Consider the following 18,031-nt stretch of genomic DNA (forward strand, 5'->3'; position numbering starts at 1 on the left):
AGTATTCAGTTACCTAAAACTTAACTTGCATCTTCTAATAAAAAAAATTCAGCATTTGCCTCAGTTGCCAATATATGAATAGATGAAAAGGCCATGTTTGAGGAAAGGGACTTAAAAACAAACAAAAAAAAGTCTTAAATATTCAATTTTGAAGCCAAAGACTGCTTGCCTGCCTACATTTCAAAAGACATGCAGCTTTCGGAGTCAGTGCTTTACCCCTCTTGGTGATTGCTGATAATATCCCCAATGGTCCAAGTAAAAAAGGACAAAAACATTGACGCAAATTCCTTTGCAGCAATGATCATATGTGTAACCACTGGCAAATGAGGCCAAAGAAATGAATGGGGTGAAAAAAATTAACTTTCTTCCCTTGAGCTCAAAGGACAATCTAGATGGAAAGAGCAAACATTTCCCTTGATAATCACCCTCTATTTGAAACTAGCCAAACACCAAAGTAACACACACAAATTGCCGAAGGAACTCAGCAGGTTGGGCAGCATCTATGGTAAAGAGTAAACAGTTGATATTTCAGGCCGAGATCTTTCATCAGGGCCGGAGAAAAAAAGACGAGAGGTCAGTGTAAGAAGGTGGGGGGTGAATAGGATGAAAAACAAAGTAATTCACCAACATAGTTTAAAAAATACACAATTTTCATTCAACTTTTTATTGCATTTCACACTCCTTTCAGTGAAATAGTGAGTGTAAATATACAGCGAGAATAGCAACTCTCAAGCCATGTAACATGGGATGCTAGCTGACAGTTTTGCAAGATTTCGTCCTTGAAACTGTACATCCTGAAGATTATGATTGATTACCACCTGTATGTAATAATTATGCAATAAGAACTGAATAATGGATAGAACTGACTAATTTTTCAGCAAATTGGGATATTTCAAATGGTCTTTTAAGTATCATACAAAGACAGTACTTTACATGGAGCTATTAACAAATAATTATAAGTAACCTGGATGTGACATACAAGTCTCTTGCAGGATGAAATGCAAATAGTACATAGGAGAAAGGGCATATTTAAAAGACTGGCATATTCTTAACAGTTCAATATGCACAGGATAACTGTCGCTACATTCCTTCCTCTGCCATGACCATTCTTTTCTATATAAAATTGATTATACCCAGTTACACCTCTACGAATTTACAGTTTAATGACACTTATAGCAAACAACAATCTTCATTCCACACAGGAAAAATAGTGGGAACAAATAACTAACTGATTTATTTTTAATTCGGTGCCACCTTCAATATTTACAGCTGCAACAATTTACTGTTTTGGGATTTTGCTAGAACAAAGCCTTGTGTTCTGGGGGCATTGCGTAAATGTAAAGGGTACTTCATTTCAGAGAGAAACCTTTCGTTAGCAAATACAGAACAAGGGACACGCTTAAGAGTTTAATACTCAAAATTTACCAGTCAACTACTAGAGTTCGAAAATTGGTCACCAACCCATCATCTTTTCCCAAAAAGAAAGCACCTTGGAAAATATTAACTAATGTTCCCCAGGCGAAGTCAACCACTACCATTGCTATTAGGTTCTTTGAATACAGATTATTTATCTTTTTTGGACAAAACATATCCATTATCCTTTAAGTGAGTCAAACAGAAATTATAACACAATTTGTTTACCGTGAATTTACATTACCAGGTAACAGATCAAATTATTTAGAATGCATTCCCTTCAATGAACTCAGGTTGACTGTACAATTTTTTTTAATGCACCACTTATAGCAATAGTTCAAAGCATAAAAGTGGTATCTATTCTTTGCAAGTCAATAGTGTATTGCACTGAATGATTGTATCAATGTATTTGCTGCTCCTAAAACTTGAATTTTGAATTAGTACCACCATAAGAACATTTCCCTACAAGTCTACTCATTTTAAATAATATGGAAATTTTAAAGAAGCCGAAATCACAGATCAAAGTAGCACAGTTGAGCGCGCAAAGTCTGTACAGCAGCATTAACTAGAACTTTACTGTGCAAGTATCCCTCTCTGATACATATTTATGGTTGAAGTATTAGGTGTCAAATATTTGGACAATGAATTTTTAGAAAAACTGAACAGAAAACATTCCTTTGATGTGATCAAACTAATGTTGACGTCAATACAACAGTGTTGCAACATGTGTCTAGGTGGTGAATGACAGTAGATGGCAGTAGCATTCAAAAGAAAACATACAGGGTGGAATTGTTGAAGACTGGAAATTTTTAAAAAGGCAGGCAACATAGCTTTGTTTCTAATAGATATCGATAACTAACAAAACAGGCCAACCAAAAAAAAAAACACTGAAGCAAAATATGAATGACTTACTGAACTGCTGTTAGATACTTCAATCCAGCATACCAATTAGTAGCAGAAAGCTTGCCTGGAAAATTCATAACAATCCTGCAACATCTGCAATGAGGGGTGGCGGCAAGGAGAGGTCTAAACAGCAAACATTCTTTTTGTGAAAGCCACAAGCAAAATCAGAACTAGTTTTCATAACAAAATCAATAGTCAAGCCCCAGTTATAAGAATTATTTCCTGTTCCATTGCAAAGATAGGGAAGGGTAAAAATAAACACTACTAAAATTTGACGGGGGCTGAAGAATATCAGTTTCAGGTTTTACCATTAACCAAAAAAAGGAAATAAAAGACGCCTTGTGGGATTCATGACTTGAAACTTCACCAAATGTGTGTGACTGACAACTGCACATTTACTCAATGTCCATTTCTGGTAGATTTTGTTGATGCTCTGCATTCTTCTGGGCACTCTCAGTGGCAGCAGGTGTGGAGCCCTCTGAGTTAGTATTTTGTTCTCCGTTAACTGGTCCATTCTGTTCTCCTCCCTTTTCTTCTTTTGGAGGCTCTACCTTAGGCTTTGGCTTGCTAACAATGGGGTTACAAAGGTTGACTAATTCCTGGGAAGCAAAGTAGAAGCTATTAAAAACTGACAGCAACATTACAAAATCAAGAAAGATAAAATAATGATAATACCAAGCAACACAAATGTGCACACACACAAAGAGAAAATCTGCAGATACTGAAATCCAAGCCAAACACACAAAAAGCTGGAGGAACCCAGCACTCCAGGCAGCATCTGCGTAAAAGCATAGTTGACATTTCCGGCTGACCCTTCATCAGGACAGGAGAAAAAATGCCAGAGTTAGAAGGTGTGGGGGTGGGGAGAGAAGAAACACAAGGTGATAGGTAAAACTGAAGATGGAGGGGGAAGGGATAAAGTAAAGAACTTGGACATTGGTGAAAGAGATACAGGACTAGAAAAGGGGGAATCTGATAGGGGAGGACAGAAAGCCATGGAAGAAAGAAAAGGGAGAGGAGCACCAGAGGGAGGTGATTGTCAGATAAGGAGATGAGAGAGGGAAACGCGAATGGGGAATGAAGGGATTGGGGCATTACCAGAAATTAGAGAAATCAATGTTCATGCCATCAGGTTGGAGGCTACCCAAATGGAATACAAGGTGTTGCTCCTCCAACCTGAGTATGGCCTCATTACGATAGTAGAGACAGTCATGGACTGACATGTTAGAATAGGAATGGGAAGTGGAATTAAAATGGGTGGCCACCGGGAGATTCCTCTTTTTCTGGCAGATGGAGAGTAGGCACTCAGTAAAGCCATCTCCTAATTTACGTTGGGTCTCTCTGATATACAGGAGGCTATACCGGGAGCACCAGGTACAGTAGATGACCCCAACAGACTCACAGGTGAAGTGTCACCTCACCTTGAAGGATTGTTTGTGGCCCTGAATAGCAGTGATGGAGGTGGTTCTGGGGTCAAGTGTAGCACCTGCTTCACTTGCAAGTACAAATGCCAGGAGGGAGAACAGTGGGGAGGGACAAGGAAGTTGCATACAAGCAAACCCTGTGGAAAGCAGGAAGTTTGGGGTGGGAAGAATGGCTTGGTGGTGGAATTGCGTTGGAGATGGCAGAAGTTACTGAGCATTATGTATGTGCTGGATGCAGAGGCTAGTGGGGTGGCAGGAAAATGGGGTGAGGGCAGACGTGAAATGGAAGAGATGCAGTCAAGGGCAGTGTTGATGATGGGGAAAGGGAAGCCCCTTTCTTTGGAGGAGGACATCTCCTTTGTTCTGGAATGTAAAGCCCCATCCTGATATGCAGCAGAGGTGGAGGAATTGAGAGAAGGGGATGGCATTTTTACAAGTAACATGGTGGGAAGAAGTATTGCCCAGGTAGCCATGAGAAATCAGTGGGTTTATCATAGATATCAGAAGATAAGCTGTCATCAGAGATAGAGACAGAGAGACTGAGAAAGGGGAAGAGAGGTGTCAGACATGGACCAGGTAAATCTGGAGGCAGGGTGGAAGTTGGGAGTCAAAATTGATGAAGTTGGAGGCAAAGTTGATGAAGTCGATGAGCTCCATATGGGTGCAGGAAGCAGCACCAATGCAGCTGTCGATTATACCAACTTGAATGGTGGTGTGGGGGGGGGGGGTGAAAAAGAGGGCAGGAGTAGGGAGAAATGGGGAAACCACATCCAGGAAAGGCAACTACCAATTTTAGCAAAGAAACATTCACTTGATTCATTATAATAAAGTACTGATGCAAAAACAAAACTGGCATTTTTTTAAAAAAATGGATTCCTGGCTTCCACTGCTGGATTACTATCAGTCTGTCACGTTCACATTATTTGTATTTTTCTTCAAAACTTTTTTGTTCTTTGAATCACTCCTCTAGTCTTATGCCTCATTGTGCAATTGTCAAATTTCTTACGAAGAAACCTAGGCTATTTTACTGTGTTGAAGTCATAAGGTGACAAGATTTTCTTCATTCTATTTTTCAAGTTTATTAATTTGTCTGTAAATATCCAATTCTTTCTTCAAAAATGTTCCAAATCTGCAATATTTTGGGTTCTTTGCACATATTTTTAAAGTAAATTCCAGGAAAATCTGTATAATTAGTGCAAATCATTCAAAGTGCTTTTGGCTGGAGACTGCAATATGTTCAACTATACAAATCAACTAAGATAATTTCTAATGGATTCTTTACTTAGCATAACAGTAGTTCTAATAAAGCAAATTAATTTTTAGAAGTCTAACTAGAGAGATGACAGTTAAATTCATGACAAATTAATTTAACATACCTTAACTTTGGCTCGAACATCTGTACATTTCACAAGTGGATCTTGTGTTAGGGACTGTTTACTCTGTAAATTCATTTTACTGTTCATCCACCCCATTGCTTCTTGAACATATTTGTCCACTTTCTCCATCTCTGCTGGATCCAAGTGATCATATTGCTCTTCCTAGCACAGAACAAGCAAACTACAAAATCAGAAATTCCCAAAATGCCAAGAAGTTCTTCTGAACCAGCCATACATGATTATTACAATGATAGATCAATTTCAGTTTTATGACAGATATATATATATATATATATATATAGACACACCTCTGAGTTTAGTCTGGACTACAAAAACTAGTTCTGGTCCTGATAATTAACTCTTGCACTGTGATCCTGCCTGGATTATGGCAGGGTTCAATTCCAGTGGATTGCTTGTCATCCATACCATTCACATCAGAAATCCGGTGTGAACAGAGTTCCACATGACAGACGATGCCTATAGCCCAGTGGCAGCCAGCAAATCCATGTTGGTGGTATTTCAAATGTTGGTATGTATATACAGGGTGTATACATATGGGGAGTTTGTGAGCTGGGGTTAACTTGTAATTTGTTATTGTTGACCTCTGTACCATTCTATTCTCTTTCAGAAAAACAAGGCTTTGTTTTTTCTTAGCTCAGCTTCATCTGGAGCCCGCTTACAATCTTTACTATTAAAATATTTATAATTAATTACTTCAGCTTCTGGACTAGGGTCTTGGTTAACTTCAATAGTGTGCTGGAATACTGCAAGACCATCTCATGCATATATTAGATGACTAAATTTAGCATAAAAAGGATTTATTTGGTCCTCTAGTGAAGCATGTGATTCAAACATCCATAGTGAGGTACATCAACTTCTGAAGTGCCAATTTTAAGAATTCCCAGTTATATTTTATATTAACAGAAGGCTCATAAAACAAAACACTAACTCAAAAATTAACCAGGTTGTAAGATTTACATTTGTGGACTCTTGAAGAACAAAAAGGTCTTGGAGATTTAAAATTATTATATTATGCCATTAATGCTAATACAACTGCACAGCAAGAAATAATTTAAAGTGTGTAAAGTAAGCTTTTAAGAATTCTAATTAACAATTGTGCCTGTTTTCTTATAATCTGTTCTTATTTGGGGGAGAAAAAGACTTACAAGCTTTTTAGTGTGGAACATGAACCCTCTATAACTGAAACACATGATCAGTTTAAAAAAAAGTTAATTGCTAACATCTTTGGATTAAGGTACAGAATAAATGCTTCTAACCATTTCCCTTAAATTGTCAAATTCCTTCTCAAGGGGGTTGGCAATTTAAGATTAATTAATGCAAGTTCTGCAGGCAAGAGCATAAACAAATGCTTAGTATCTAATAGTAGGAGATTTGTTACATTTTATTACACCTTAACATACAAGGATTCACTTCTCAAAAAAAGTTTCCTCACCTAGCTATTGAGTTACTGCTACAATCTAGAGTATGAAAAGCATTACTTCCTAGTCACTGGAAAAGTGAACTTGACAAATTTCAAAGATGCCTGAATCATCAACAACATAGGATAAGTGGGCAACTGCTGCCAATGTAGAAGCACATTAGATTGGTTGACTGTTTCAAACAACTTCTCTTGAACAATAGAAAGTTACATCATATTTATTTTAAAACTATGATGCTATTGGATGACCTTCAAGTTCCACCATCATTTCATCCTTTTTAATCCCAAGTTATAATTAATACATTTTGCCCAGTATTATGTACTATACAGCTAAATTTAACAGATCAAACATTAATACAATTGAGCAGACTATTTATTACATTTCATTGTTTACTTATGACAACATATTTATTTTTGTTTTTACATACTTTGTTTCTGAAAGAGCTTATAATCTTCATGTACTGCTGCACTTGCCTCCCCAACTCATCGAAGGCTCTAGGACAATCCTCAAACTCCTGATAGCGGTCCCGAATTGGTTGACCAAGTTTCTAGAAAGTAGCAAAAGCCAATATAAACCTGACTGCATATTACTTTGAAACCTGCATGTTTGCAACATAAAGAGAAAAAGAGCACGATGCAAAAACTAGTCAATTTGCCCTGAATTTATACCAGCAGAATAAACTATGTGTGAGAGACGTTATGATATTCATAACTCCATGTCTGTTCCAAATTCTATAAAGTTTGCAGCCACCCCATAAATTCTGCAGTGAAAATTTGTTTCCATTAGTTATTGAGTCCCAAAATTAAAACCGATTTTTCCAAAATACAACATGAATTCAAATTTAAGTTTACAGAGTGCACTCTCATTTTCAGGGATTGAAAATGGGAAATGAAAAGTCAAGAATTTTTGTACTGCTCTTGAAATGGTTTTGGTTATCCCGTTTACTCTGAAAGGAAGTGCTTCCAACAACTGAGACAAGAGAGATGGTGTAGTAGTAGACTCTGGCCTTTCGCTAATGCAGGAAAGGGATAGACATGTAAATAAAGATGAGATCAACTCCCTCTAAGTTCAACAATGACAAAACACCACCATTTATTTAGTTTATAAATGGCCTTACTTCAAATACAATTTATGTCTGCAGCTCATGGAGTTGAGAGCCACTTGGCACTTTGAAGTTGTCCGAATCAATTATGATTTTGGTTGATCATTCATGTATAGTATATAGTTCCTGCTTTATCTCTGCATCCACTGATCTCTTAAATGAACTTTTCTTGAATACATGTACTGAGTCACCCTCAACTGTTTCTGCACTAGAGAATTCCACTGGTTCACTCTTTAGAAGAGAAAAAAAAACTCATCTCAAATCTACAATAGCTTACCTCATATCCTCTTACCCAGTTAATTGCACAAATAGATGCACTTCTTGTATCTATCTCATTACGAATGCAAATGTGATCAAGATAACATGCAAGCTTGAAAATTTTTAAACTTTAGTATTAGTTTTGCATACATTTTACCACCTTTTGATTTTACCCTTCAAAATTTCCCTTTCCTGTCTCCCTACATTGGTTGCCAAACTCCTTATTTGAAAACTTCATCAATAGCCGTAGCAAGCTCATGCACACCTATTCCCTTAACTATTCATAAATGACAATAAATATTTTTGAGCAAAGATGCATTTATGATATTTCACTCATGGTCAAACTATTTAAAGCAATAGGAAGAATAGAGGGATCTGGTAAATAGATAGGTGCTCCATATCTATAGTGGACAAAGCCTAAACAACTTAACATTAATACAACAAAATGATAGCATTCTTTTTCCAAGTACACTTTAGTAATATGGATTATCAACCACCATGAATTGCAGGTTTAAAAAAAAATCACAGAAATACCAATAACATTAGTTTCAAATTAAGAAATGGTAAATTTTATTCCATAATATATCAAAATATATACATTTTATAAATGTGGCTCATATGAAGTCTCAAAAAATTGCACATATTTACCTTTAGTTCAGTTAATTTATCTATATACACTTGCTTTCCCTGATCCTCCCCTTCTTCATACAACCAGTTTTCTGTGTCTTCTAATAGAAGGCTTAATTTGCTTCGTTCCTAGAAGTAATGAACATTCATGTTGATTTGAATTACAAGCATAAAGATATGCATTTTACTTCTAGTTCAGCATATCAGCAGTATTACATACAAAATGCTGGAGGAACTCAGCAGGCCAGGCAACATCTATAGAAAAAAGCACTATTGACATTTGTGGCCAAAACATCAACTGTGCTATTTTCCATAGATGCTGTCTGGCCTGCTGAGTTTCTCTAGCATTTTATATGTGTAGCTCAGATTTCCAACATCTGCGGAATTCTCTTTTCAGCAGTAATCTCTTCTAAATTTTTCCCCAAGTTTTTACAAATGAGATTTCAAGAACTCATGCTTTGAAAGTTATCTGATAAATGTGAAAGACACTAACACATAGGTAGTCAAACATAGGATTTATATTTACTGAAGTGCAGTGTCTCCTTAGTTTATACATGTCGCCATTAGAGACTACCTGATGCCAGTGGAAAAGTAAATTGACTATTTCAACAAAAACACATTGCTAAGCACTCTTACAAAGTGGCCCCAGAACCAATTATATATTCCACAAATATAAAAGCTCCTGCAATGTACCAAATGCCCAATATTACAATGATATTGCTGATTCTAGATTAATGCTTGAGAATCAATAAAAATCTTTACAAAATAAAAATTGCTTTTTTTCTAACCAAATACAATTGTTAGCATCACCAACATAAACTGAAAAATCATTCAAGTTTTAATTACGTGCATGTCCTCCTGCCCAGAAAAATAATATGTCAACTGTATTTAATTATAAATGACAAATCTGTTGTATCCCAAGAGATCACACCCACTTTATTCGAAAAGGTTACCATACTTATTGCATTTGGTTGGTTTTAGACCCTTGGTTAACCAATCAACAGACACATTTGAGAACATGATCCTTTCTTGACAGCCCTTCAGCCTGGCAAGCTCATGTTTCATGAAACCCTGAACAGGAACTTCTAATCAAGAGAAGAACACAGGACTTCTACTTGATTGTCCAAACAGAGCACAGTCCAAGTATTAAAATTTTTAGGAAAAAAAGATAGCACATATTCTTTCAAATGACTTTGGAAATGATCATTAAAAACTGGTTTATTATGATCTGTATAGGAACTAAGATTTCCTAGCAATAGTTATGAACCTTAAAAAATAGGCTATGTGGTCCTTCTAGACTGCTCTATCAGTAATATTTGATGCTTTTGTTTTTACACGGCATTAATAAGGGTCTCACCTGGAGTACTCTGTACAGTAGTTGTCCCTTTATTTAAGCACTTTAAACTGTGGAAACAATTCAGAGATGGTTTATGATATGAAGATCTGAAATGGCTAGGTTATCTGATGAAGAAAGGTTGGACAGACTAAGCCTGTATCCCTTGCAGTTTAGAAGAGAACGTTGGATGGCTGGGGACGGGATGATTTTTCATGTGGGAGAATTTAGAACTGTAGGTCATTGTTTAAAAAATGGAGTTGTCCATTTGAAGCAGATGAGGCAAAGCTTTCTGAGGACTGAGCCTTTGACACAGGGTGCTAGAAGCCTTTAAATGTTAAGGGAAGGCTACCTAAATATTATTAAACAAGGGAGTAAGAGGTAAAGCTCAAGTTACAATCAAATTAGTCATGATTTTATTGTATGGTGAAACATGTTTAAGAGACGAAATGTAGACCTACTCCTACATTTATTGCATATTGCGAGCAAGATCATGGCTGATCCTGTATTTCAAGTCCTGTCTTATTCAAATACCAAATCTTTTTATTCGCTTAGTCTCTATGATTAATCAATCCATCTGAAAAGGTTGACTCATCTAGAGACTCAAAATGTTTGCTTCACTTTCTTAGTTGGCGATTTTCAACTTATGCTGCTAATCTATTAGTATTTTATAGATGCGAATAAGATAACCCATCTCTTACTCTTCCAAACTGGAGGAAGCATAGGCCAGTCTCAGTCAGAACTGTCAGAAGTCAACCCCGTTTCAGAAATAAATGTGGTGTATCAATGCTGTATTAACCTCCTCAAAGTAAAGGCTAACATACTAGTTCTCATCGATGTATTTTGTTTTGCCTCTCATGAAAACCAAGGTTTTTTCTCCATTCTTCCTGCATAGTGCGTAATTATGAACTTCTCCAATGAATATCAATGCTATATTTTTAACTATTGATCTATATTGTTTGGTGAACACTTTGCTATGCATCAAGCATACAATTTAATTTTTCCAACAAGAAATTAATTTTTATTAACAAGAACTGAGAGCAGTTGATGGTCCAGTACCAATTCTTGACGTACCAAACAATGATATGGTCACTATTTTGCCTGTCTAGTGAATGCACTCAACCTCATCCAACTTCTAGTCAAGCAACTAACTCAAAGATACAATACGAGTGTACCTGGCTATCATCTTACTGCTTACTCTAAAGGTAAACTTCAATGAAGTGCAAATACCTTCAACTAAGATAGCTCAACTAAGTCAACAAAAGAGGGAATGAAGAGTGAAATCTCAGAAGTATATTAAAATAATGTTTTTTTCTGAACATGCTTTTGGTTTTTAAAAAATAAAACTTAAATTGGCAAAGAAAATCCTGACATAGAAAATATTAATATTTTATATTCTCTTTAAAATAAAGAATAATAGATTTCAGAGCATCAGACAAAAAAGTTCAAGTATGGTTCAAGTTCATCATTGCTTCCATGTTTTTAATACAACTTCTCTTTGCTATGGTCCTGGCTTCAATGCTATGGTTCAAGTTCATCATTGCTTCCATGTTTTTAATACAACTTCTCTTTGCTATGGTCCTGGCTTCAAAGCAGAAGTAATATAAAAGTCCAGGTATAGCCTGAAGCCTTCCATATTAAAATTGTTCTCATTAAATACACAAACTGCACTGAATCAAATACTTACATCATTATTGACAAACTTTTCATAGATTCCACATAGTTTTTCTCTACTTTCATAGACATATTCTTCCAAAGCATTCTTTGCATCATTTCTCTCCTTTTCAAGTTTATCCTGCATGATCATTTTACCCTGAACAAATGTAAAACAATGAAATACATCAATAATTTAAAAGCGCTAACATTAATCAAAACTTCAATTGAATTTGTAAGTTGTTTCTCAGCCCGTGTCCAGTGACTTGCCGCAGAGTTCAGTGCTGGTGTTTGTCATATTTATGATTTGGATGAGAACGTAGCCGGCATAATTAGCAAGTTTGCAGATGATACCAAAATTAGTTGTGTAGTGGGTAGTGAAAAAGGCTGCAGCAGATATTGAATAACTAGAAAAGTGATCAAAGGAATGACAGATGGAATTTAACATCAGTAAAAGCAGAGTAATGCATTTTAGGAAGTTAAACCAGAACAGGACATGTGCACTGAACAATGGTATCCCAGGCAACATTGTAGGATAGAGAAATCTAGAGATACAGGTATATTTGACAGGTAGATGGATAGGAGCAGTGTAAAGGAATATGGGCCGAAGAGGCCGCTTCCATGCTATATGGCGCTGAATGTACAAATCGATTAACAAATCAAATATACAATGGATAGTCCTATACAAGATACATTTGAAAGTCGTTAAGTAGAAATGAAGTATGAAAAATAAAAGGGCAGCTTGTATTCTTGGAGAGGACGATGGAAAAATGCAGTTAGGCACTGTGTGAAAGTCTTCATGAGAAGCAAAGTAGAAGTGCACTGAACTCAAATGTTATATTGGCTTTAACTGCAGCATGGTTAACATAATATGGCTAGAACAATGGTTCATTTAGTAAAGAGCAAACTGTTTCACTCAGGTAAATGCAAATGTTTTTACTAATAGACACTCAGTATCAAATCCCTTCTGCATTAACGTTTTGGAAGATATGCCAGTATTATCTGGGATGGTTTAAACCAGTGACTCAAAGGGTGGGGCAGTGCAACAGGAGGGGAAAGCGAAGAATAGGTAGTAAATGGAGCAGGCAAGTGGGGAAAGCACAAAAGGGCTGACAGGCTTACTGCAGACAAAATGATGAGCAGAGGGGAGGAATGGCACCTCAATATTCTTGGGCATGGCAGTGGAGTTTCTTCAAAAGGAGAGGTAGTATTGCACTGCTGATCAGGGAGGACATTATGACAGCACTTAAGGAGTTTATCCTGGAGGGATTGGCTAATGAAGCAATGTGGGTTGAGTTTAGAAATTAGAAAGGGGCAATTACTTTATAGGGTTACATTATAAGTCAGCAAATAGTCAGCAGGTTTGGGAAATACAAGCATGGAAACTCACAAATACAAAAAAGAAAAATATCAAGAACATGAGATGAAGAGTACTTGAAAGCAAGCCAGTAGGTTGTGGGAACAGGTTAGTGATGGGGCAAAGTGAATTTATCCCCTCTGGTTCTGGAGCCTTATGGTTGAAAGTTAATAACTGTTTCTGAACCTGGTGGTGACAGTCCTTAGACTCCTGTAGCTTCTTTCTGATGGCAAGTGAGAAGAAAGCATGCCTTGGTTAGTGGGAGTCCCTGGGGCTGGATACTGCTTTCCTATGACAATGCTCTGTGTGGATGTGCTCAATGACGGGGAGGACTTTACCTGTGATGTACTGGACCATACCCACTACTTTTCCATTCAAATAGCAGTAGGATGTAAAACCAAAAGGGTTAGCGTTGTGGGTGATTTAAACTTTCCCCATATTGACTGGGGTTGCCTTAGTGCAAGGAATCAAGATGGGGTGGAATTTTTAAAGGTGTTTTTTTTTTAAAAAGAGCTGTATGTACGTAGACAGTCCCACTGGGTGAGAAGAGGTGTTAGCTGTTCTTCTCTTTATTTTAGGAAGTGAGGAATGGCAAGTGGTGTGTTTGTGACCAGTACTTTGAGTGATAATCAAGGGCAATTTAAAGTAAATTTAAATTCAGACTCTTAGGAAATAAATAAGCAGTTAATTTACTTTGTTTAAAAAAGGATTAGTTTATATTTGGAGATTTGCATATTGATGCTTTGAGATAGCTTTGCCATTCAGAGAATCCAAGCAATTCATCACCACAATGCAGCAATTCGCATTTATTTTATCCTTCCTAGAAATATATTAATGTCTTCCCGTATATTGTCAAAATGTCCTTGTTATTTTAATACACCCAATTAAGTGCCGCACTCAAAAGTTTAAAATTGTATTTTCAAGTAACATTCCTAATTATTAACATACATGCTAAAAATAAATCTGGCAATGACTTGTACATCACTCCCCACCTCGGTAAGCCCTCTGCATTCTCTGTTTTTTCTGGCTATTTTCCTGAAGCTCATTTAGATCTTTAACACAAGACTACCATGGAAAAAAAAGTATTTTATCTGTTTTTGTTTCTTATTATCCTTATTACATATCTTTGAGAAAAGTCTGTTTCTCTTACCTCAGTTTCAATGAATACATTCATTAGTTGCTGACCCAATTGCCATTGCAGATGGTTCTCTATAGGTAGGTCCACTGTCTTTGTTTTGACCTTTGCCTTCTTTGCTTGTGGAGGCTGATCTCTATTTTTATCCTCCTTTGAGCCCAGTTCACCAGTCTAGAAACATTAATAAAGCAATTAAAGTACCTACTGAAATGCAAGGATTAAAAATGTAATCTTTCAACACATCAACAAACAATTCAAATTCATGTTTATTGTCATCTGACTGTGCATATAAACAACCAAATGAAATAAATTGCACAAATATGGGTAGTAATTGACAGGCCTAGATAAGTGGATGTGGACAGGATATTTCAAACAGTGGTAGAGTCTAGGATCAGAAGAACACAGCTCCAGAATACAAGGCTTTCCCTTTAGAATAGAGATGAGCATGAATTTCTTTAGCCAGATGGCGATTGATCTGTGGAATTCATTGCCACAGGCGGCTGTGGAGGTCAAATCAATGGGGTTGATAGGTTCTTGATTAGTAAGGGTATCAAAGGTTAAGCGAAGAATGGGGTTGGGAGGGAAAATACATCAGTCATGATAAAATGGTTGACCAGAGTCAATGAGCCGAATAGCCTAATTCTGTCCCAATGTTTTATGGAAATCAAAGTTAACTGGATTTTGTCACAGGTATTGATTATCAAGGAGATGCTGTGCAGCAGAGGCTAGATGGTGAACCACCTCTGCAAATGGCTCAGCCACTGTGATGCTTCAATAAATATCCACATCCTTCAAACTCAGAGTGTATAAGCATTTGCAAGCATTGTCCACGAATTGCAACCTTATTTCTATTCAAATAGAGAAACAAAGAGTCTTTCAAATTAACTATATTCCAGTAGAGAGCTTGTTCACTAGAAGACACAGGAATAGAATTAGGCCGTTTGGTCCACTGAGCCTGCTCCACTATTCAATCATGCCTAATTTTCCTTCTGAACCCTATTTTGTCTTCCCTCTAACTTTTGACATTTTACTAATCAAGAACAGGAAGTATTGCAAGGACAAGGAAAAGGCACTGGACTAGTAATACCTGAAAATCTAATCCCTCATATTCAAATACCAAACCTTTGCATTTTCTAATTTTGCCCCAGAACCAAACAGTTAGCACACCCCCACTTGTCATGCACAAATCAGATACACTGATTCTTGTGCAGATGCCTTTTCTCCAAGATATGGAATTCATAAACCTTTCTAGACAATCACCAACTCATTCTTTTTAAAGCAGATTCTACGTATACTGCCTAACAAGGTGCTGCTTCACAATCTATCAAAAACCTTGGAGCATGTTACTATATTAAGGATACCAATAAGCACTAGATATTACCATTGGAAAGTGGGCATTTTAAAATGGTAAATTATGGGATGACTTTTTTTGGAAAGAAAATTATGGGAAAATGCAAAAAAAAAAATAGCCAAATGAAATGCTGACATTTCCTTTAACCCCCTGCCCCCCACACTGCCAATGCTGCTAAACCCGCTGAACTCCTCCAGCAGAGTACTGCTCTAGATTTCAGTACCTGCAGACTCTTTATTTAGCGATACAGCATGGAACAGTCCCTTCCGGTCCAATGAGCCACACCACTCAGCAATCCATGTATTTAACCCTGGCCTAATCACAGGATAATTTACAGTGACCAATAAACCTACGAATCAATGTCTTTGGAATGCATGAGGAAACCTGAGCACTCAGAGGAAACCCATGTGCACATGGGAAGCATATACCAACTTTCTTACAAAGCACTCCGATATTGAACTTTGAACTCTAATGCCCTGAGCTGTACTGATGTCACAATAACCGCTACTGTACCTTGGTGACCTTGTGCCTCGATATCTTCGGCGCTCTCTAGGAAGACCCTCAGATCCAACCTTTTGTTAATAAAAAAAAATTAAAGCTTAATCATAAAAATTACCTCCATTTCATCTAGTTCATTTTTCTGATTTTCTGCTGATCCTTGGGGATAACTGCCATCTCCATGTGATGGTTCTTCCTGCTGATCAACTTGCATTTTACTCTGAAATGAACAACATCTGTTCACTGATCCATTTATTGGATGCAAAAACCACAAATTTGGAATAACAATTAATTCACCAGAGAAACAGTTCAGGTCAAGCAGCTTTTAGGGGATAGTGCGGGGGCAGAAAAGAGGTGAATTGTTGAAGTTTTTAGTTGAAACCCTGCAATGGGTCTCTACTTAAAATGTTGACAACTCCAGCCCTTATCCAACCCCTACAGATGGCGCGCAACCTGCTGAGTTCCTCAGGCAGATAGCTTGCTACTCCAGATTCTAGTATATGCAGTCTCTTGTGTCACATCTGTTCTGTGAGAAGAGAATTTTCATGTTGCATGACAGAGGACACCATTTTGATAGTGTACTGCAGCTGGCTTTCAAACTTGTAATCCATTCTGAATTGTCTACCATAGTGGAGATTTTTGAGTGGCCAATTAACCTACAACCTACGCATCTTAGGGTCATGTGAGGAAACCCACAAGGTCACAGTGGTAACATTCAAGCTTCACATAGCACAACAGGTCAGGATTGTTGACGCTGCAAGGCTTGGGCTATGCTAACTGTGTCAAAACATCGCCTCTTGTAATTTGGGCATAAAAACTTGGTCAATGGAGACAACTGCAGAAGTGAACGCACATTTTAATATTGAAAACTCGAAGTCATATCCTACCTCCCCTCTGCAGTGCATCATTTAAATCTCTCGAATTAACAACAGATCAACACTCAAGAGATGAGAATCATAAAAACAATGTTTTCTTATACCTTTTAATCTTTGCTGTATAAAGAACAGGTAATAATAAAGCCACACCATAATGGAGAATAGTTTGCTAACTGGCTTTATTTGCCAGTGGCACCCAAGAACCCAAGGAAGCACGAGTCATTAATTTTAGTATCACAAGTATCACATAATAAAAACTCATTAAGAGCAAGACAACGCAAAAAAAAAATACCTCTTCCTCTTTTAGATTTGCCTGGGATTGCTGATCTGTTTCCATTGGTACGTCATCTGTTTCTTCACACTTCTGTACTTCCACCAATGCGGCACTGGATACACTGAAGGTTCCATGAATGCTAACTCGCACCTTCACCCTCACTCTAGAACTGGACCCATCAGTTTGAGGGACCACTTTCTGAATTGTAAAGCGACCTAAGTAGTATAGCAAATGAAAACGGTCTCTAGAAATGTGAACATCATTCATTATTCAAAACTTCAGATATGAAATTTCCTGGATACTTGATTTTTAATCCAGGGTGTACAAATTTCAGATCAGCATTCAATATTTTCTCTGGTTTGAATAACCATTTTCTAGTATGCATCTCCCTCACACTCAGGTTTATTTTCAACATTTAGGTGTTTTCAACATTTTCAACGTCAGGACTAACGCTAGGGTCTCGGCCCGAAACATTGACAGTGCTTCTCCCTATATATGCTGCCTGGCCTGCTGTGTTCCACCAGCGTTTTGTGTGTGTTGCTGCAATTTCCAGTTGTCTTTGCATGCAATTCAGTTTTTAGGATGGACTGGTGAGCAGTTTATGCAAGTCGAAACCAAAACCATATTTTTTGAGAAAGGCAAATAATTCAGTACTGTTATAGGAATTCTGACTTCAGTCGATGTAAATGCTAAACCTTCTAACAAATAATAGTAGCATAAAACATTGTTTTGAATAGCTCCCAAAATCAGATTATTCTGGATCTTGAAAACAGATGAAAGGTGCAATGGCTCAAGGTTCGCTGGTCTTTCAGCAAACATTAGACATTAAAAATTTCAGTCATGTGCCTCATCATTCTTAAGGCCCACGCATTCAATAAGTAGATTTATTCTCGAGGAATTGACCCGTGAAGCAGTCATTAGGCCTGCTGTAACTAGCTACCCTCCAGTTTCTTCTGGACATCCAACCCCTACAATGCAGAGACATACCCACTGATCCAAGTGTATAAGCTCAG

The 18,031-nt window shown here is 37.2% G+C and overlaps 1 protein-coding gene across 1 annotated transcript in view; it reads right to left on the reverse strand.

Moving 5' to 3' along the window:
• Positions 1–634: 634 nt before the first annotated feature.
• Positions 635–18,031, reverse strand: part of LOC132405619 (heat shock 70 kDa protein 4-like) — a 47,715-nt gene continuing 30,318 nt past the window's right edge. Inside the window, exons 12-19 of the mRNA XM_059990570.1 lie at positions 17,037–17,233; positions 15,988–16,089; positions 14,036–14,191; positions 11,563–11,688; positions 8,564–8,671; positions 6,983–7,102; positions 5,117–5,278; positions 635–2,915 (exon numbers count right to left, since the gene is read on the reverse strand). Of these exons, the coding sequence (XP_059846553.1) occupies positions 2,712–2,915; positions 5,117–5,278; positions 6,983–7,102; positions 8,564–8,671; positions 11,563–11,688; positions 14,036–14,191; positions 15,988–16,089; positions 17,037–17,233 (1,175 nt within the window). The 3' untranslated portion in view covers positions 635–2,711. The remainder of the gene's footprint in view (positions 2,916–5,116; positions 5,279–6,982; positions 7,103–8,563; positions 8,672–11,562; positions 11,689–14,035; positions 14,192–15,987; positions 16,090–17,036; positions 17,234–18,031) is intronic.

The sequence above is a fragment of the Hypanus sabinus genome, chromosome 15 (assembly GCF_030144855.1).
Source record: "Hypanus sabinus isolate sHypSab1 chromosome 15, sHypSab1.hap1, whole genome shotgun sequence".
Classification (NCBI taxonomy): Eukaryota; Metazoa; Chordata; class Chondrichthyes; order Myliobatiformes; family Dasyatidae; genus Hypanus; species Hypanus sabinus.